The 22987-nt window shown below is 36.4% G+C and overlaps 1 protein-coding gene across 4 annotated transcripts in view; it reads left to right on the forward strand.

Moving 5' to 3' along the window:
- NBEA (neurobeachin) overlaps window positions 1–22987 on the forward strand; it is a 519980-nt gene that overhangs the window by 408697 nt on the left and 88296 nt on the right. For all 4 annotated transcript variants that reach the window (XM_050890741.1, XM_050890750.1, XM_050890767.1 and 1 more), the window contains 4 exons: window positions 2718–2835; window positions 3670–3772; window positions 9612–9727; window positions 19234–19346. In XM_050890741.1, coding sequence (XP_050746698.1) covers window positions 2718–2835; window positions 3670–3772; window positions 9612–9727; window positions 19234–19346 — 450 coding nt within the window. The remainder of the gene's footprint in view (window positions 1–2717; window positions 2836–3669; window positions 3773–9611; window positions 9728–19233; window positions 19347–22987) is intronic.

A 22987-nucleotide genomic window follows, 5' to 3' on the forward strand; every position in this document is an offset into this window, starting at 1 on the left:
TGAATTATAGACTCCTTCCTTTCCTCTGATTTCCTATCCTTTCTACTGCTTTACTGAAGTGCTATTTTAAGTGACTCATTTCATAGTGGGGTGAATGTACCTCTGTGAAGTTACAATTGCTTTATACTTGAGTAAGAAGAGGAGGAAGAAAGAGGCAACCAGTGTATGGTTGGTATACAATGTGCTTTTCGTGTTGATCTATAATAACTAAGCTGTGATATATATCAAGACATTGTAAATGCATTACTGTGAATCATCTAAAATGTTAATACACAGGATATAGTCAGTATTAAACATTATTCTTTAGAAAAAAATAGGACAACTAGAAACATTTTTGAAACAAAAAGTGAATTCCTGAAGCATGGTGTTTTGTCAAGGAACTAATTCTTTGGCTAATCTGCTGGCTGCTGTAGATCTGGTTACAGCTATATACATTTCAAACTCCTCTCTCTGGGAGACTGTTGTAATCTTTTAGCTTTTTAAACTTGAGTGTTTTCCTCCCTATTTCCTCTCTGTATCTTAAGAACCCGTGTATTTACAAAAATTATGTATCAGATAGCAGCAGAATACATTCAAAGAAGGAGGGTGCTGAAATCTTCACAGTCATTGTTCTTAACTGTCTGAATTTCACATACACAATACCAGCTGTATCCTAGCATCTGATCTCAATGAAAGACTGAAGGAAAATTTGGTTTATTTAGCTCATCAAAGAGAAAGCTAAGCAGTAACTGGATCACGGTCTGTAATTACCGAAACAAGGAAAAGTTATCTGATACTAGAAGACTCTCTAATCTCACAGACAGAGGTGTCATGAGATCTAGTGGCTAGAAGCTGAAGTCAACAGAGTTCAAAGTAAAAATAAGGTGCAGATTTTTAACCATTGCAAGAATTTAGCATATGAGGTAGTAATTCCACAGCTGACCTGTGACTGAATGGAAGGAGCATATAGTCTCTTGCGTGTGTCTGGGGGACCTCCAAAGAAATTAAGCCCCTTCCCTTCTTCAAGGCTGTGTTTAGTTAATGTGGAGAGCTGATGTGAACGAAACGGTGCCATCAGCCACAGTGTTGCTCTAAGTTTTGTCTGTAACTTCTTGTCATGTAGATGGTACAGGGGGCTCAGTGTGTTCCTCTGTTCGGTTTCCATCAAGGACAGAACTAACATTTCAACGCTCTTCAGTGTGCTGAAGCACATTTGTATTGTTGCTGTTACCGTCATCTCTGAAATAGACTCATCATGGTTATGAGAAAAAAGTTATGGAGAACAAATTAACAAAAATCCATGGAGCTCTTTTAACACCAAGTGTACAAACTTAAATTAGCTTTTTCATACATGAAGACGTATTACTAACTTGAAGCTACATCAGTGAAAAAACTGAAGGAATACAATTTCTGTTACCTCAAGCATGAAGGATCGTTGACAGCAGCAACATATGGTCTCCCTAACATTTCCCTATTCAGAAGTTGGGGGAGGTCATGATTACATGAAAGCAAGGACCTCAGCTGAGTGAGTAAAGCACTGCAAGCTGGTACACCAACAGTTTCTATCTACCTAATGGAGAACAGCGAAATTCAGTCTCTCCAATCTGAAATCTTCTTTTTGCATTTCCCTTTAGTGAAGGTGTTCATTGCGTTTCTTTGTTTCACTGAGGCTGCAACTCTCTTAGTAAATGCAGCCTAGGGGAAGGCACAGTCTACAGAGCCTGCGAAATGCAGCTGGGTGTAGTGAGGGGATGGTCCCCACCCCAAACAACTGACTCCTCGTAGGATGAAGTGTCAGGGTCTCAGCTATGGGCAGAGCCCACCTGAGCAGAGGTGGAGGGCTGAAGGCAGCCTTCCAGCTGATGAAAAGGATTGGAAAAGGGTTGTTCTACAATGCATGATACTGCTGGAATGATAATTCACAGATGAGATAAGTTAATAAAGCTGATACCTAATTAACTTGTGTCTTTTTTGTCTCTTTTCCTGAACATCCAGAACAGTGAAAGAAGAGTGAAAAAGATTATTTAGATATTAATACCCAGTCTTAGACCAATACCTTCAATTGAGAAACTGACAAATTGGAAAAGCAATGCTAATTTTTAACTATTTTATTTTAAAATATTTTCACATTAATTCTAAAATGCAAAAATACAAATTGTTAAATTTTGTTCATAGTTTGGGATATTAGATGTACTTAACTTTAGAAGAATTATTGTGTGGACATACTGTTCTAGCTAATTTCTGCATTTATTAATGGAATGGAGGGAGTTCTAATTTATGACCCTGAAATGGATGTGAATAGCAAGTTATATTATTTTGGTTGTACTTTGCACAAGATGATAGCCTCAGAAGTAAATCTGTTATCTGATACATGACTGACAACTGTGTCATGCACACTGTTGGAAGAAAATACAGCTAAGCATAACTGCGACTGTGTCCATTACTCTGTGCTTGCTTGTAGAGTTTGGGTTTTTCTGAGGAAAATAGGTTGATGTGACTCATGAGAAATAGATCTTAGGAGTATCGGGTTACGATACTTAGTGATATTCTTCTAACAGCTATACTTCATTGCATTTTTAAAAAACATTTAAGTTCATGTTTTAACTCAGTTTTTAGGTGTAAACGAGATATGATTAACTTAATTGTACTTCATTGAGGGGGTAAAATTTACTGTGTTCTTATCCAATATTTTAATGAAAAACTCTTGCTAATAACTGCCACCTTGACTTTCTTTAAAGGTCCTTGCCTATACAGAAGGTCTTCATGGAAAATGGATGTTCAGTGAGATTCGGGCTGTTTTTTCAAGACGTTATCTTCTCCAGAACACAGCTTTGGAAGTGTTTATGGCAAACAGAAGTATGTCTTTGTTTATTTTGTTGCATAAAAATGTGCTAGTAGTTATTTTGTGTGTTATTTATTCATCTTAGAATTTAAACTCTGTGCTTCCTTTGATCAAGTGCTTCTGTCTGTGTTCAATAATGCTTACTCTTGCATGTATTCATTGTATTTAATGTTAAAATCAATCACATAAATCAATCTCACTGCTTTCTGTGCAGTGGAGAGATTTATTTATAAAAACAAATCATTGCAATTGGTAAATTCTTCAAATGTTTGATATTTTAGTGAGATATCTAAAAGGATATTTCCTTTTCTAATTATAAACTGAGTTAAAGTAAAAACAACCAGATCAATAAATGGATCCACTCAGCTTTCTGTATGTGCTACTCTGAATCAGAGTTGAGTGGTTGGTGAGGTGTGTCAGTATTCTTTTGCCCTGAGGAGCTCTGATGTAAGTTTTGATTTCAATTAGAGAGGGAATTAAACAATTTCTGGTCCTGTGTGTTTTAATGCACCAGTTAGAAGATCGAATGCCATGCCAACTACTGAACAACTTCCCAGCCTGATAAGAGGTTATATAGGTTAATGGTAAGCTGCGGTTCCTCTGAAGTATACCTCACTCAGGTCTTCTGCAAAATGGGAGAGTTAGTGCCAAAACGTTAACCAGCTAATGATACATGGGTATGAAGTGTGCCAGGAGTTCCTGTTCTAACTTGGATCCCCAGGAGGATAAAAGCGGAACTGACTTATCTTCCCAAATAAAAACCAAAGAGCATTTTAAAAATATATGCAGGTGGAGAAACAGACTTCTGCAGATGGTTTACTAGTCCATATTTTCTTTTCTTCATTTAGCTTCTGTTATGTTTAATTTTCCTGACCAAGCAACAGTGAAAAAAGTTGTGTACAGCTTACCGCGTGTTGGAGTAGGAACCAGCTATGGTTTGCCACAAGCCAGGTAATTTAATTAAAATAGTTTGTATGTTTTGTGTTTATTATATTATACAAATGATATTTTTAAACATGTCAATACTAAAACATTATTCTTGTCATGAAACTCTAGATTTTCTCTTTCTTAAGATTAGTTTGAGAAACAATACCCTTTACTTACTATATGGCCTGTTATTATGGAATAGAAGTAAAAGTATTGTAAATTAGATGGGGTTTTTTTAATCATTACTGGAAATAAGTACCTTCCAGTGAAGGCCCAGAAAAAAACTTACACCTTATCTCTTCAAAGTCTGGTTTTCAGTCAAGTTTTATAAATGTATAGACAAACGTTCATCCTTGCTGTGATTGTTATGCAGGACATGGAACTAAACTTGACTAGGTTTTGTGTTTGCTGAATGAAAATTATTTTTTTGTGTATATCTTCTCACTTGCCTTTTATATGAATGTGTGTGGGTTTTACTTCATTGCTCATCAGTATAGTAGCTATTTTGCAATTTCCAAATTTCTTCCGTTCATTAGTATAATGCATTATTCTTCTGTTTCCAAAATTAAGGAGGATATATATTTTGGAAAAGACCAACTAAGGTTCAGTTTTAGAGATTTGCACATACTGTGGACAAGTACAGTTTTTATTATCTCATCAACATCAATATCAAATCAGCCTATGGTCAGAAATAAGGCTGGGGATTGTCAGATCCTATACTATGAAAGTATTCATATTTCAGTGATGGGTAAGATGATCTTCATGTGTACTTCACTGAATTGGGGGGGAAGATTTCCTGCCTCCAATTTTTTTTTTTTTTAGAAATGTCTGTTCAGACCTAAAGTTGTTTTTGAGGGTGTATCAGCAGAAGTTTGGTGAAAAATGTTTAGGTTCAGGATTAACTTTTGGTCAAAATGAAAGAAGAATAAATAAATATAAGGGAGTGAGGAAACGGCAGGAAATTCACAAAATACGATGCTTTGGGTTCAGATGCCCATTTGTCTTGACTTGGCCAAAAGCCAAGGACTTAATCATCAGTGTAATGTCTGGGATGTGTCTTTTTCTTTAAGTCATTTCCTACAAACTAAAACTTCATATTGTCCTTGTATTATCCCAGTGCAGAATGTGGAAATACTCTGAAGTGTCAAAGCATTTGTAGGATTGGAGAACAATTTCGTTCCCAGCTAAACATCATTTTCTGTCATGAGCTCAAGAGTCTCATGATGCCTAAGGCTTGATCTCCTGAATGTGCTGAAGTTCTTAGGCAAACTGCCAAATTTCTCAAGTTTTCACTGAGATCAAGGGGTAGTTGGGGCATTTCTTTGGAAGGTGCATCTTGTTAATATTTGCATTACTCTTCCAAATACTCGAATTAAAGGAATTGCTGTCTCTACATGGAAAGTAATAGTATTCTTTTCTGAAATAAAAATGGCCACATGTTCTAGAACAAACAAAATGCAAATTTCTTAATCAGAATTTCATATCTACAGTGACATTTTTTACTTTTGAAATTCATATCCTTTGTGCATTATTCAGTGAATAATTGTCTGAAAAAGTTTGTTGATATATACTCATTTAGAAAAGTTTCAGCTTCAATATTATATGCAGTTATTTCCATACCTTTTTGATTAAAGTTCAATTTAAATCGAAAATGGGCTTGCTAGCCTTCAGAATAAATCTGGCATATGGTAGTGAAGTTGTTTTTCTTTCTTGTTTTTGCGTAATCATGGTATGATTTATGCACAATAAAGACCCTGTAATCGTGGTTTTTCCTTTTTTTCTGTCTACATACCCTTATTGTCTTCAGTAGGATTGCAGTGGAGTAACTGAGGGAAAATCTGGCTCTGTAACTGCTCTGTAGTTAATATTTTGTTGATGTTAGGATATAGTTTCCCTTCCTATGAATATGTTGGCTCTGGAATGCTAATTTTTAAAATTATGCTTATTTGTGTAACTAACATAAGGAGAAATTATGCTGAGTAACCAAAAGGAGCTGCTATGCTGACTAAAATGTTATCCTTTTTTTATGACCAATTTTCCAGATTAAACTGTACTTTAAAATAGATTAACAAAAGCAGATCTTTCTGGTTGTTTTGCTTAAGTTCTTTAGTTTTATTTTTATAAGTAATATTTCCTCTCTGATACTACTCTGATAAACATTTCATCTGAAGTTAATTACATTATCATAAAGAATTGCATTCATGATGGAAACATTCTGAAGGAGTAAATTACTTTTAATGCAGTACATGGACTTTAAATGCATTTCTGTTTTCGTAGAGAAATCCTGCAATTAACAAAGATGGAAGGAAGTAGAAGGAAAAAGCAATATTTATGATCTTCTAATGGCACAAAGGATTAGAAGCAGGCGAACTGGTATCTTTTCCCAAGACTGTTACAGACCTGCTGTTCTGAGCAAGTCTCCAGTTTGCCTTTTTGCTACCTTTCCCAACAACCTGTCTAATGCTTTGATTCAACAAAGCGTTCAAGCCTGTGCTTAATGTTACAAAGACGTAATTACGTCCTTAAAATTAGTCACATGTTGAAGAGTTCGGTCTGATCTGGTAATCAAATTCATCTGTCTTTGATAAATGCATTTTCACTGTTCCTGAAACATGTTGCATTGATTGTAGTTTCCTTATGACCTTGCCATATGATACAACTGGACAGACAGTACTGTGCCTTTTATTTAACTTATTTCTACAGCTCCATATGATTCTACATAGGTAGAGTAGTATCCACATTTTTACAACACTATTAGCAGACCACTTTTTAGGGTTCTGACACCTCAGGTGTAATTTACTGATGCATTTTTATTGAGGGTAACATCACAGCTTAGAAACCAACTGTGAGCTGCCTGACGGTTTTGTAAGCATACAGAGATCAAAAAATTGGTAAAAGATACAGTGTCATACTTCACCACTAAACATGCTAGCACCTTCCACTGAAATTCTGTGGGCTATTAATGCATTAGATAAAACAATGGCTCCAGTTATTAAAACTAAGAAATACAAATGATGAAGTTTTTACTGAAAGAAAATGTATTTTGGCTAGTACGGTAACTATATTCAACATCAGCTCAGCTCTGCCACTTATTCCACATCAGTAGCTTGATGATGGATTTCCAGATCTCAGGATAGCTGGTTGCAGAGGTTGGATTTTGGGAAGGGGGAGGGATAGGAAAAATAATATTTGATGTCATCAAAGCATAAAACCCCTTTTAGAGCTTTGATTAAAAGTGAATATTGATGAGTCTCTTGTCAAAAACCAGTGACTTTCCCAAGCCTTTTTTTTTTTCTGAACAGGAGCAACACAACACAAAAAATCAGGCAGATTCTACGTTTTTGACAAGATACTTAAAGATTCTTTGTATAAGATTGGATTGTAGCTAACTAAATTAAAAGTGATTGTGAAAGGGGGTGGGTCGTGCTCCATGTGCAGGATACATAACATCCCTTCCCTCAACAAAATGCCATGAAGTATTTTCTAAATGTATTTAAAGCATATAAAACTTCAAAAATTGGATCATCCCCTTGTACATCAGAGAGTCTTCTGCAGTTTCCGTTTTGAGTACATATTTCATGGTTCTCTAGAAGCAAAGGAAGCACATTCGTTTGTGCATCTTCATATTGGTGATGGCATATCGAAGGAGAGAAATGGTTTGATCAAAGTTGGGTGGATTTAGCAAAACACAAAACAGTGGGTCTTCCTGTGTTAACTGAAAAAAGCAGGTGTGGAACCAATTTATTGTGCATAATTTTTTCCAGTCTCTGCTGAAATAACTGCGAATCTTTCAAACACCTTAGATATAGAGTAAATAAGGAGCTTTTTTAGTATATTTTGATTTTCTGTAGAGTTCACTCAAATCAGGCATTCAAATGCGAAGTCCAGCACTTGACAGTTTATAGATTTTTGAGACTCCCTGGGAGATTGTGGGTAAAGTCTAAAAGCAGCTGCTAAGCTGTACTGATGCATAAATGTTGTTTTGTCATGGGAGGAACAAAGTCTATGACGGAATTTCTTTGTAAATTTAATGATCTCTTTAGTATTTTTATTTTCTGTATTTATTAATTTGTGTGTAGCATTAGTCAAAGTTTACTGGGAACAATACGTCTTTGAGAGTTCCACTGTAAAAATAATTGTTATCCTATAAAATGCAATATAAAGTATGGTTACATTCAGATAATTCTTTAGATAAATTGTTCGGAAGAAGTGTAGTAGAAACAACTTAAAAATTTTTGTAATGTCTCCTGTGTATTAGGAAAATATATTTAGCATTGGCATCCTAGAGTCTACTGTAAAATAAGGCTAGCCAAGCTGGCAATACCTTATGTACTGCTATTCTGGGTAAATACAGAGATTAAAAAAAAAAAGAAAGGGTACCTACACTTGCATGGTCATTTTTGTATGCCCAATTTGTGAGCCTAAGTATGGCAGACATTGACAACCTACACACTGACAATTTAGACATATAATTGTGATAACTGTACACTCCAGTCACATACCAATACTCATCCTTTCTCCAGAAACAGGATTTAGTGCATGTGTAGGAGTATGTACATATATCTTTAGAAGTAGATGGTCCACATTTTTGTAATCGCTGCTCAATTTGACACATTGTATATGACTTTGTTTTAAGAAAATACTCAGCATTCAGAGTCTAGAAATAGTACACTTAGTGTGTTTAGTTCAACTGAAAGCTGAAGCATTGAGTGTCCCTATTTACTCTTGACAAGCTATATAAATACTAGATATAGTCTTTAAATTCATGAATAGGCTACACATTAGGGATCCTCTTTTTTTTAACAGGTATAAACATTTTCTCTATTTTGATCCATTTATAAGATTTAAGATTCTGTAAAAAAAAGTATCTGAGGAGATGAATTTTTTCTCCTTCCAAAGATTTTCCTTGTCTTTTTTTCAGCAAGGACTATTTTTTCTAGAAATGAGTTGTGAGCAGTGAGGCTATTTCTGCTTGTTGCAGATTTTTTTCTTTAATGCATTAGTCTAGAGTGAATCTAGTCCCCTATATTTTACCGACCAGGGACAGTATATACTATGGGTAATTTAGAACTTGGTGCACGGTATTTGGTTATTGTGATGTTGTCAATTTGAATATAGAAGAGCTGAAGTTTTCTGCTTTTCTCTTCCTTCGCACAGTAGTTTGGTTCTTTCTCCTTTATCCAGTCAAGTAAGTTTTAGAAAGTGTGTGGAAATTGAGTATCTTAGAAGCTTCTACTCCTCTTCCAGATTTGAATGAAGTGCAATTCAGAAGTTATTATGGAGAGACAGGCAGATGGACATGTGAGCAGATAACTGAATAAACCTTGTTTCTTTCAGAAACCGGGTTATAAATAGAAATCTCGAAGCTTACTGGGATATAGGAAGGGATCATGGGTAGCTGACCATGGAGGAAGTGCACAAATTATGGAATAAATATATTCAATCCATGTACTGGAAATATATGGCACTTTAATCTATCACTCACTCACCTTAATGAACTTACCTCAATGAATCCTTTTGAAACAGGAAAATGGCATTGCTCTCTTATTCCTGCTGGACAAGCCAGGCACCAGGAGGTCTGCAGTTTCTTTTACTTCCAGTCTTTTAACCAGATTCAGAATAAAATAAAACACAAAATATATTATTCTGAATTATTACAATGCTGTAGCACTGGTAAAATAAAATACAGATCTTAATTTTAGTCATTACTCAAATAAGGGTAATAGTGTCTTCTTGACTTCATTAAATGAAATAAAAAAGCCTCTGAGAGAATCTGAAATTAATCACACTAATAATGTTGCTCCACATCCTAACATTTAATGAAGCTCTTAAAAAAAAATCATTCTTTAAATGTATTTCCTAGGAGAATCTCTCTGGCCACTCCTCGACAGCTTTATAAATCCTCCAACATGACTCAGCGCTGGCAGAGACGGGAGATATCTAACTTTGAATACTTGATGTTCCTCAACACTATAGCAGGTAAGGCTTCTGACTCTTTAATCCTTCATAATATGTTTATGTTTGTCAAAGTCTTAAGCACCGTGGCTTGATAGAATACATTTATCCCTCTAGAATTCAGCTGCAGCTTTATGATAGATTCCGAAACACACACATTAAATTTTATCAGAAAATGCACAACCTATCACTGAGACTTTAGATTCATGTATTGTTGTGGAGGCTGTTCTTTGCTCCCCTTCTGCCATTTCCTCTGCTGACAGCTTTGTCTGAAGCTTTATTAGAGTCAACAAACCATTGCCAGAGAGTGTCTGGAAATAATAATGGGAAAATGTAATTTCGCTACTTCATCATTCTCAGCAACAGCAACTAGACAGCATAATAACAACAGTATTCTGCCTAGTACAGATGTCACCTGGATTGTGGTATGATTAGATTACAGCATCTTTTCTCGTTTAGTTCTTTAGGCTGAAATATAATATCAGATTAGGTATTTAAAATGAGAAATAACTGCCATAGACATCCATTCGTTATTGGCAAAAGAAGAGCTTTTCTGGCAATTATCATTAATTAAACATTCACGATGGCATTATTCCTTTCACCTTTCCCTCTTCTATGTGTTAACTCCTGTGGTAATTTTAAATGTAAAAAGCAGCAGTTTTCTACACCATACGCAAAGATTTCCAGGAGGTTGTCTACTATTACAATTCCTGCCTGTAGCACACATGCTGCTTATGAACCTGCCTGTGGAGAGCCTTCCTCAGACATTTCACTCCAGTGAGCTTTAATTTGAAACTCAAATTAAATTGCACCAGGCATCACTTTGTACTCCAGTGTTACAACTCTCATTCTTACTTGGTCCTGACTTTCATGGTTGAGGTTATCCTCAGGCCAGACATAAGACAAATGTAAGTGTGAAACCCAAAGGTAGCACCTGTTACACTGACCAGTCTGAGGACAGTCACCGCGTTCTTCCCAGTAGGGCAGTGGCAGAATTCAGGAGCTGTCAAACTCACTTGCTTTTGAACCTTTAGGCTTTTGCCTCTGTGTTTATATAGTAGTCATCTTCTGTGCATCCAGTCTTACGGACATTAATAAATGTGTCATCAAATTATCCCAGTGTGATATAGAAGTGCTACCACTGAACAGTTGGAAATCTGAGGGCATGTTTACCTTGTGCAGTGGAGCACAAAGCAGAGTCCCTGAAGCTACCAGAGACCTGGGCTGGAAAGTTCATATGGTGCAGTCCAATGCAGGCTCACCAGCTCGGTTCCTGAGCATTATAGTCACAGTTCCGCAGATCTCTGCCGAAGGAAGAAGCCCTGCTGAGCGTTTATTACCTCTGGCGCAGCGCCACAAGAGTGCCACTATCCCGCTTCTGGACACTGGCCCACCTCCAGCCGCTCAACGTCTCTCGCACATCCGCTGCCGTTCTGGTGATGAGGAAATGCAGGCAGAGCCTTGCAGGCTCCCTGACCGCCTCACCCAAACTTGGAGGGTTTACTGGAGAGCTGGGAAGTTAGCCTAGGTCCCCTCAGTCCTTGTCCAATACATTATCGACAGAACTGCCCTTCACTTGTAATTTCCTTTTTATGTATTCATTTCTTCTGTTAGCAGTGTGTCTAAACTCTTTAAATGAGAGTAGACAAGAGCGGAGCCAATTTTTGATAAATTACTTTTCATTTTTAATCAGTTTAAAACTCCAAGGTCATTTATTTTTAGGTACAACACCAAAGCATCCAAACCTGGAAGACATCATTATGTCTGAAGTCAATTACGAATTGCAGTGACACTTACACTAAAGTATCCATCAGTAAACAAGCTTCAGCCTGAAGAGATTCCTTCAGAGTATCTCAGAGGTCTCAAGAAGAATGTTTTTTGACCTGTTGTTTGATATTAGTACTGCTAGGCAGGCTTTATAGCCAAACACCTGGGTGGTCACATGAGGCAAGTTTCTCTTAATGTCATCTCGTGTCATTCACGTGCCTTACAACAGGATGGCCTGATGTTTGCATTCCAGGTACCACCTGCTATACGCAAGGTTTGGCAGATTACTGACTCTATTTTTTTTGTGTGTCTATGAGCTTGTATTGTGTTTGGAAAAGCTTACAGCAGCTTGGTCAGTACCTTAGTAGTGTGTGTCTCTGGCTCAAAGCACTTAATTTCTGGCAGATTTTTTGGTATCAGTCTCTTACTGGTAAATCTCATTTGTTCATGTAATCTCATTGTTGTTAATTGTAGAAGCTCACTTGCTCATTTTCACAGCATTACCTACCATCTTATGAAGTCTTTCAGCAGTGCATGATCAAATTCAAATTCAAATTTAGATAAAGACCATATTCCCCGAAAGACAGGGAGGTAAATTTGAGTCTCTAGAAGAAATTCAGCCTAACTCTTTGTCTCCATCTTGTATTGACTGACTTATTTTGTAAAGTCATTCTTTTTAGTGATTCTTTGAGGTCACGTGGATCAACAAATATATGTTTTCTGAAGGAGAGCCAATATGCTGATTTTTAAAAGTTTTGGAAGTGACCAGTATTGGTTAAATAAAAATTAATACCCATGCGTACTTTTCTGCTAAGATGTGAGCAAGGTGTTGAGTAACATTTGAAGACCTTTTCTTTGTCACAAAGAATATCCCTTACTCTGATTTTTATTTCAAACCCATCTGCATTGCTTGGCTTTTGCTAATGGGTCCTTACCAATCTATATATTTTCTGTTCTGTTTTCATTTTCCAAGAAGGGTAACAGTCATCATGTTAGGTTGGGAAGAAAGTATCACTGTACGATCTCATAAAAGATTTTGGAGGGATGTCTAAAAGCAGCTGAGGTTCTTGGGTGCTTTCCCAATCAGCAAGAGTGCTGTCACATCTGATAGTGTTCCAGCAGGATTAGTGAAATAAGGGGTCCTGCTGACATCAACTATGACTATTACATGTTAGAATGGCCTTCAATGCAAACAGCTTGTAAGGAAGCATGATTGCATTACTGTATTATGTGCTTTCTATTTCTACTTCTTCATTTTTTTGAAAATTTTGAAGATTCATAGTCTGTATAAACATAGATAAATAGATTTCAGTTGCTGATGTCATCATAACATCTGCACTCACTGATGCACTCTCATAGAAACTCATGATGTTTTTTTGAAAATCAGAATAAAATTTACCCTTGATAGCTCAACTCCCTGCCAATGACACACACACAAAACCTTTTCTGAAAACAACATAAGAGAATTAAAACTGACTGAAACCCAACAGGCAATTCTACACATGACAATAAACTTTTTATTCCAGTTTGGAACAAACCCTGAAATTTTCCAACTTTTTGACAGAAGCAAAAATCCCCCAAAGTTATTTTTTGGAAGATCAACCTGTTTTTGTAGTTCTGATGAAGTCTGCACTTCAGCTAGGAAGCTGACTTCCAAAAACTCATGAAGAACTTGGGGGCATTGCAAGGAGTCTCATCATAAAGTTCCTGGCAAGCCAGAAACCCACCCACAATTGAGTGCACGTGAGCTTCAAGTCCAATGGCAGTGGAGAAAGCTTCAAAACATAAATATATGTTGGAAAGCCTAGAAATTCTCACATCCCCAAGCTGTTTCCTGGCTCCACCATTGCATGGCACTGTACCGCCAGGGCCTGAGATCTGGGAAACTGTGGGGTCAAGAGTTACGAGGCAGCCTGCATGACACCACTGCTTTTACAGCTGTGCCTGTGTTTCTGTAAATCTTCTGTTGAAAGGTATTTCTCCAAAATATTTCCTTTACAACAAATAGGTGTTTTCTGATGAAGCACTAAAAAAATTAGTATCTCTACCAGAAATACAGTACTGGAAGCGAAGTACCTCTACAGCATGTTGCCCTTGTTTTGATAACACTGAACTGATAACAGAAGCAAATTGTTATATGCACTGTAGACAGGACCCTTGGCAGTCAGAAGAAAATACAGGATTTTCTATTTTGTACACAAAGATAGAGTATTGAATATATTCATGACCTCCTTTGACAAGTAAAGACAAGACGTATTTTTTTTTCTTTCTTCTTTGGAAATACAATTCCAAATACATTTTTAATTATACTCATTTGTAATGAGATCCCATAAGAAATATTTCCTTAAAAGATACAACTTCTGTGCCAGTAATTGTTCATGTAGGCAGCAATGGCCTAATTTTAGACTATAACTGTTTGTTTAAGCAGCAGCATCTTTTCTAACAATATCATTGTTTTTAGCCATTGAGAAATATGTGCATCAAAATTTTTTTATTCATGTTGCCATTTAGCTCCTACTGGCTTATTCAGCATATCTGAGCCGTAGCTTAGTCACTTAAGAAATGTGGATTATCTGCTGGTAAGTGATACATAGGTCCCTTTGTTTTTTCTTCTCTTCCGAATAAATAGAGGTCCACTAACGAAGTGGTTTAGTACACTTTTTGCCAATTCTTTGTAGCTTCCTTTCTTCTTACAATGGTGCTTAATTAGTGTCTAGCCCTTTACAAAACAGTAAGAAATCACTCATGTTTTCTTGTGATCCTTTTCTGAAATTATTCAAGAAACAGCAGCCTTGGAAGAGAGACTTTCAGAAGTGAGGCTTCTGACACCAACTCATTTCTTTCATTTGTGAGATGCAACTGGGTCCTTTCCCACAAGAAGTCCTTTACCTGCTTGTTAATACTGTTAATTACACAGACTGGCTGGTCTCTGTAGAACAGAACCACTGAAATAAATATATGAATCTCTCCTTAAATCTCTCCCTGGTTTGCCAATATGTCTGTCCTGACAAGCATGGCCCCTGGCTATTCTGTAAGTTCTTAATCAATGTTTGAAATACTGAAGTGTCCCCTTGGAAAAAATCCATCTTTCTATGACTCTTTTTTTTTTAATCTTCACATCACCCTGTTACCACCTCTGAAACATTGCCTGGCTTCATTTTTAGTTTAGCTGTTGCTGTTGTGGTCTGTACTCATGACTTAATAACTGTCTACTTCAGCTATCATAGTTCTCTCTTTCCTATCCAAGGATATATGATTACCATCACTTATGCTGGCCTGATGACTCGTTGCAATTTCAATTCAGAATCGCTCTCCATTTTCAAAACTCTCTGAAGTCTTGTTTCAACCTGTTTCTCTGGCCCTCTAGCCAACTATTTTCTCGCCTCTCTATTCTGTTTCCAAGGTCTTCACCTCTTTCTTGCCCTCTTTTCTGACTCAAGCATATTTCATCATGTTTACAGCTCTGGGTTTTTCTCCCAAAGGTAAACACTGCACTCTGCTACTTATCAATCAGTCTCAGTGTTATACTCTGCGTGCCCCTGGTTTTCATCCTGGTTGTGTAGACATAAGCCTTCCTGGCCACCTTCCCCCGCCTCCCACCTATTGCCTTCTCAGGGATCCTTTAGCTTTGAAGGTTTGGAAGCAGCTATGATTATACTAATTGTCCTTTCTTCAGGCGCATAGGAAAAGGCCGTATTGCGTGTGATCAGCATGTATGTCAACTGAACCCTCTGGGTGATACAGAGAACAAGTAATTTTTACTATTCTCAGTTACAAGATTATTGAAAAAAGTACTTAAAAGTAATCCCACCACAGCAAAAAGAATCAAGAGGAGTGGGAACAAGAAGTTGGTTTGTAATATGGTTGCAGTGCCCGCTGTTTTAGTTAGAAGTCTAGTTTTCAAATCTATTTCTCAGTATTTAACTAATTTCTGCTGGTTTTTTCTTTCCAAATTGCAGTATATTAAATGTGTGTTTGCATTTGTATTTATTGGAATTGTAATTCTTTTAAATCCTACCTGCCACACCTTTTAAAAGAGGTGGAGAATAATTACATCCATAATTTTTGTAAGTCATTTCTTGTAGTGGAAAGGGATTGTTTTTAAAGATTTGTGGAAAAAAATGACATCTTCAGTCAGGTAATAAATTCAGATGAACTTCTTCCCCCTTCCTCTTTTTTTTTTGCCTCTTTAGCATTTTCCACTTTTTTACTCTGTGATGTACAAGCCCTCACTGGTTAATTATGTATATATTTAGCTACTGCATGTGTTGGGCTTATTATTGTCATCTAATTAGATGTAACTCGAACTACTTGCTTCTAGAAAAATCATTAAAAATTCTTTCCTAATGACCTAGAGATGACAAAATGTCTGTAAAGTGTGAAGAAGCAGACAAGCACAGGAACATCGCTCTTAAAGAGTGTTAATCCAGATGCTGCAATCATCTAATTAAACAATATTTTGCTGTCATTAACATTTTCACCAAGGAATTGCAGTTATAATTTCTTTGTCAGCTGTCTCTAGCTCACTTTACCTTCAAAACTAAAGTGCCATATAAAAACATTAAATTGGATGGTTTAATTAAAAAGTTTTTTTTAATGAAGAAACATATCCAGTATTTCTGAGATCTCATTTACTATGCCTCAGTTTTGTTGTTCAAGTAGATTAGTGTCACAGGCTTGTGATATTTAATATTCAGCCTTTAATATTAATCTCTGTAAGCCTACTTGGGGGAAAATCTGAAGCTTCTGAAAAGGTACAGGGACTACCAATAGCGGTACAGGTTTATGTTTTATATTTATTTAGCTAAAGAAAGAACCAAATAATTCCTGCTGGAAGCACCAGACAATTGATGAGATGGCTAATTATATTCATCTGCTGACTTTACTCTGAAAATAATCGTTGTGAAGCCAGAACTGATCAAGAAAGCATTCCTAATAAAGTTAAACCACTAATATTTATGCATGTTTAGAATTAGGGATTTGTAATCCCATTACAGGCCTAGATCACTGTCCTCCACTTAGATAAGCATAGATGTGTGGTCTTATCTCATCGTGTAGGTTTGGTCTCCTTTCACAATTTAAATTATGGTTCATCTTCTCAAGTAATTTTTCTCTGTTGATATTAAAAAGAAAATTGTTGAATTGAGAAAAATAAATCACTAACTTTTTTACTAAACAAATTAATAGCTATTATTAGTAGTTAATCTCTTCATAAATAAAATGTGTTTTATAAGTATGGAAGTAGGAGAGAAGTAAATATTTGGTTTATTTTTTCACAAGGCTATGGTTATATTTATGAAATACATAATCACGAAGGCTCCATTGTTTGTAACTTATCCTACCTAAGCTGAGAGATAAATTGCTTCAAATTATTTCTCATTGTTGGGTAAAAAAATGCACACAAGAGTCACTACAGTGTCCTGTCATGGAGCTAATTCCACATGATAATTTGTTCATGTGTCCATACTATGAGTAACCTATCAAAACCACACAGCAAAGGAGAACTCGTGTACAACAGCTAGGCTCAGGATTGCTTTTTTCTTGCACTATTCACATATTTATGATTTTCCCATGTGGAATAGGAACAAAAAGTCAAAATCTTGTTGACTGAATGTTGAAATTGAAATGAAATGAATGAAATGAATATCAAAATTAAATAAAATCTCAATAGGGAAAATCTCAATTTTGAAATAAAAAGTCATTTTGGATAACCCTAAATTTTCTTTCAAAATTTTGCGAAAGGATGTTCTCACCTTTCCAAATGTTTCTATAGTGTTTTCAATTGAAGGTCTTTATTACTGTGAACTCTTTTCCACAAAAATTTTGATTCTGAAGAATCATCATTTTTGCTTATGCTTTGTAATAGACTACAGTCATCTCAGTCACTCTCTTCCTGAATCTCAAATTTCTTTTAGTCTGCTGTCTACATAAACACAAATGTCTTCTGCGGGAGCTTTTGCACACTCTTCTGTTAACTTAATTGAGGATTCTGATGGTGAGAAAACATTTATTGTATAAAAGTATTGTTTTATAAAGACCATATTTTATAGAACCTTAAATTTGACAATCTCAAGGAACTTTACAAATTGTATGTAATTAATCCCTTGCCAAAGAGGAAAATAATATTCTGATTTGGTGGATGTGGAAAATGAGGCAGAGTTGTCTTACTTCAAGACATATGGATCCCCCCCCAAAAAACCTAAAACAATTAACATTCTGCCAGAGAGTACCTTTCCTTTTCCTCCCTCACATGGATAAATTCTGGTGTATGTCTTCATTTAATTGTTTGATACATTCTCATTCTGTCCAAGAGTGGTTTTGCATTCATTCATTGTTGATATTAAAGAAGAAGTGGTTTTGTTTCTATCCGTCTTTATTTGTGTGTGGCACACAGTGCTGATATTGCTTTCTTAACAAAGTTGTATTTGCACCTCAGTTATTTTTTTATATTCTTGTGAACATCTATGTGTTCAAAATGTAAAAATGAGGACACACAGTTGTTAACAATATGCACTTTTCCTGTTTTCAGTGAAACTATGTACAAAGTAGAAACATGCTTCTTGTTCATCAACTTCTATTGAAAAAATAAGGTGTTTGTAGAGCAGTGAAAGTTTCACATTTCATTAAAGCAGAGCTGATTTTTGTGGAGAATTGCAAATACTACTCAGAACAAGGAGGCCTGTGTTTTCCTGTGCTGGGTTTTGTACCCCAGGAATCTGTCCAGAATCTGGAAGGAAGCAGTTAGTGAGACAGGGCTGTAAATCTGCCGCAGGACTGGGAATTGTTAACCTGGGTTATTTCAGTCTGCTAATTATATTATATAAATACACACACACATATATTTATGACCTGATTTTGTTTTTTAAGACTCATGTTGCATATTGTGTGGTTGTCAGTAAATCAGTATGGTGGATGGTTCTGTACTAAGCAACTTCATTTGTCTTATCACTGAAATGTTAGATACTACTAAATACCAGCTGACACAGAAATAACAGCCTTTCCCAAACACACTTTTCCTGGTGATGAATTCATAATTTTCAGTTCACTTCAGCTGCAGATTGTTCTTTTGAAACTGTGTCTAAAGATGGCTTTTGCACATTTGAGCTGCTGGGATGGTAGCAATGTTTCTTTCATTATGTTTGGAGAGAGTGGCCTGAGGCAGTCAGCTCTGTCTTTTAGGGGGGAGAAAATGTTTTTTAATTTTCAAAGTGGTTACAAAATAGTGTTAAAGCAAACATGACTTCCTCCACTTTGATTCCACTACTGCAGTGAAATCTCACCACTTCTTCAGTGAAGGAGAGCCATGGGGAATAATGGATTAATATGGTCTATCTAGGATAGACCTTGATTTGCAAACTTCAAATTTAGCCCCTTGCTGTTTGGAGTCTCATTTAATCTTCACCAGCTGATGATACTGCATACAGTTGCTAGGAAAATAATAGTCTAATGGTTTTAAATTTCAACATTCATGCTATGAAAATAGCTTCATGGAAATAAAAAAGGAGGTGTTTATTGGCATATGGTGCATTTTAGTTGATCTTGAAAGATACTGTGCTCTTTATATTATGCTGATTTCTGCGTTGACTTCTGATTCAAGATAAGTGCATCCAAATGGCTACTTTTGTCTGGAAGATTTATACCTGATTTTGTCAGGTGGTGGGAACTGGGAACATGTGATGCAACAAAATTAACCACTAGATTGTTTTTCAGCTGGAGAAGTGGACACTATTTCCTAATTCTTAAAACATTTTCTTTCTTAATAGGACGAACGTACAATGATCTGAACCAATACCCTGTATTTCCGTGGGTTTTAACAAACTATGAATCTGAAGAGTTAGACCTGACCCTTCCAGGCAACTTCAGAGATCTTTCAAAGGTATGCTTCAATTCTGTTAAAGACAGTCAGCCAGCCCTTTTAGGAAGAGTTTTTGTTTTATATTTAAAGTCTGGTTAAGTTAGGTCTTTATCTTAAAGTCAGAAAAGTCTGGAAGAGACTTCTATTTTAGAATCGTTTTATACTGAATCTCTACATTATGCTACTTCCGTGTCCCTGACTGATCTGGTTCCAAACCTGCAACTCTGTACTTTCTGACTTACGGATCATGAGTACGTCAGACCACTTGATCTCACTAATTATCTCCCTTAGTTTATAAAAGCTGATCCTTTGGAAATAAAAAGCTTGGACTAATTTTTCACTTTATTTTGCAGTGACTAGACTAGTAATATAACAACAGCACCTCCTTTTGGTTTAATAACTCTTCAGTAAACAAGTATTTTGTATTTTACACCCTGGAATATCTGGTCCCCATCATTATTTGTGGTTTTTGTTCTCCAATTGGACTTGGGCAGTTAGTGGTTTATAATAGTACAGTTCCTGGTATTTGTTTCTCTAATAGCACCAGGCTGCCATCTATACCCAGCTCTGGTACTCCAGTTGTGTCAACAGACTGGAGAGAAGGTGTGTACTGGCCAAGCATAGCAGAAGCATATGGATGGGCTCTACTTTTGGCCAACTGGAATAAAGACAAAAAACAGGGTTTGAAACTGAGTTGTGGGAAGTATCTTTCCTGGTTCCTGTCAACTCAGAAAGTGTATGTACTTTCTCACCAGTGAAGGGGGATAGCCTTGCAACATCCCCAGCATGAGGTTTCTGTTGTCTGGGCATGACAGCTCTCTTGCATCCTTGCCACAGTTCCTCAGCCAGGAGGGAGAAGTTGCTCATACAAGTTGAGTGAGGCTCAAAACCGCAGGAGGCTGTCACTCGCTGACTGAAGGAATGAGGCTGGAGAGGAGAAAATGACCCCCAGGGCATGTTCTGCAGCCTTGTGCTGCAGCCCCTGCTTTCCCTTCTGCGGCTGGTCAGGGATGAGAGTTTCTGGGGCTTCTGCCTTTAGGTCTGCTTTTCTTTCCTCCTCTTTCTGCAAGCACACATCCTGGGCACCAACGGAGAGATCCTACCCTGGGTATCTCACAGTCTAATATCCCTGTTGGAAAGAGTGTGCTTGCAGTACCTCCAGATGTATTGTAACGGTTCCTGGAAGCCTGCTTTAGTGAGACTTCGAAAATAATTTGAGTAAGACTTGATTGCATAATAGCAGATAGAGACACCTAAGTTTCCTCTCCCTTTTTTCTTAGATAAGTAAGTAAGTAAATAAAAACAGAAATTAAACTACATTCACAGTATGCCTCAAATGTAAACAAATTGGTTGAGACTCTACTTACGTTATGTAAAACTTCTGACCTTTCACAATATTATAGGTATGTTTCACAAATGTGTTTTTCAATTCTGTACCATTGTGATCTGTGCCAGGAACAATAAAAGAAAATCCACAGACATGAGTTAAATAAAGACCAGTGATCATCTTGCACTGGCTTGTTCCCTAGCAAGTATAAAAATATTTCTGTTTTAGAATTGTTTATAGTGATAAACCTTTCATTAAGATGCTTACACTTTTCAAAATCTCTCAAACTCACTTCTTTCTAGTATTAATAGCACAGTGTGTGGTGAAGTGCAACAAGATTAGACAGTGTTTCATGAGCCCTTCATTAGGTACTTAGTTTTGGTTGAATCCAAATTTTTATGGCAGCCAATTAAAGTATGTAATTGCTACAGGAAGTAGCGTGATAGTTGAATAGATAGGTTTTCCTCATGACTTAGTAAAGACTCATTATGGAATTAGTGCTTGTATAGCTTATTAAGTATCGCTGCACTCCTAGTAGTGCTCTCCCTTGAAAGGAAATATAAAATCAAGTCCCTGGTTATTTATGTTTCTTCAAGAATCCGTGCAATGTGCACAGCAGTATGTTGCCTGAGGACCTTTTCTTACCCAATTTGGTAACTGCATTCTCTTATTCAAAAACTACCAGTGGTTTCCTCTGGAAAAGCTAGGGTTTTGACCACTAAAAAAAAGCCTACACAGAACTAGTTAAGGAGAACGGTCTTTTCTTTCTGGCAATATCTGGGCTGCATTTATCCCATGGATGTGTGAGAAAACACATGTGCAATCTGTAAAGTGTTGTGGGATCCCTCAGGATAAAAGGGGTGTAATTGTAAAATTTTTCCAGTGTTTATTATAATAACATCTGATAGGTTTCATTTCACAATGGTTTTAAAAGGAAAAATAGATTAATGATTTTTTGTAAAAGGCAGTGGCCAGTTAATATGAAATGCCTTACTTTGTGTACTTGGGCTGTTATGCATTACTTGCATCCTGTTTCAATTTGTGCATTATCAGTAAAAATCTTCAAAATCAGAACGTATCTGAAGTATTTCCTTGGCAATTCTGTTTCCATTTTCGATATTGTCCTGTATCTCTAAGTAAGCCCCTTCTTTCCTTGTTAGGGAGGTGAATCCTGAGTAGCCTAGTGCTTAAAAGCAGGAGTTAGTGATTTATTGTTCACATTATTGAACCGGGATGTGCTATCAAGCCTCAGCCAGACCTCTGGGGCAGGCACACACAGTATCCTTTCCATGAGGAGCCACTTCCTTCTGTCAGATTTTACCCTGCAATGGAGAAATGTTCCTGCAGATTTGATGGCAAATCAGAACCTCCAGCTAAGCTGTTGATGGATAAAATCTCCTTTGTCAGTTCCTGACCTTCTGTCTTCCTGCAAGTTTGCCCTCCTTAGGCTTCACAAAGCCTCTGTCCTTAATATTTAGTAACTAATACCCCTCAAACAATCTTTTGAAATTATTTAGAATTCTAACATTATTACATACGTGGTAAAAGCCCACAAAAGCAATGAAATTAAAAGAGAAACCACCTATCATGCTTTGTTTTGTTGGTTTAAAATAGTTTTGGTAGTTAAATGTAGATGCTAAATCTAACTTTTTAAATAATAATTAATTTGTCTATTATCACACAAAGTTCATACAAAGCTCCAGTGTCAATTATGATAATTGACAGTACTTCTTTTGAATTTTTTTAACCTTTGATTCCTAGGCTTTTGGTATAAAATATGATACACCACCTTTGCGATATCACAACTCCTAAGTGAACATACACAACAAATGCAATTCATATGTTTTGTGGAAATGAAATTAGATGTGTTTGGCTTGCTTACGATGTCAGTGACAGAGTAAAACATATGCCTTTTGCATTTAGCTCAAACTTAAATATTTACATTTCTGCAAAGCCGTCTTGAAAATGTAACTTTCCTTCCATTCCATTTTATTCTGTTTTTACGTAGCACTCCTTATTGTGGTACTTTTATATCCAGATGTTGCTTGTTCTCTCAATTATATTTAAATATTAGTCTGAAAATTCCTCTGCCCTTTTTCTTTGAAGTTTTTGGAAATTCCCCTATCAAGGCTTTTTTTTCCTTTTACATATAATTTGAGATTTAAAACCAGGGCCCAGGGGCATAGAAGGTGCCGTAGCAGGAGGATATATTGGACCTCTCATTTGATTAGACAGTGTAGGCTCAAGTTTTATTCATTACATATACAAGGTTAAAGGTTATATTTATTGCTTGACAGGATGAAAAGCTAATGAAAGAGGCTGTCATAGATACATA

The sequence above is a fragment of the Gymnogyps californianus genome, chromosome 1, assembly GCF_018139145.2.
Source record: "Gymnogyps californianus isolate 813 chromosome 1, ASM1813914v2, whole genome shotgun sequence".
Taxonomy (NCBI): Eukaryota; Metazoa; Chordata; class Aves; order Accipitriformes; family Cathartidae; genus Gymnogyps; species Gymnogyps californianus.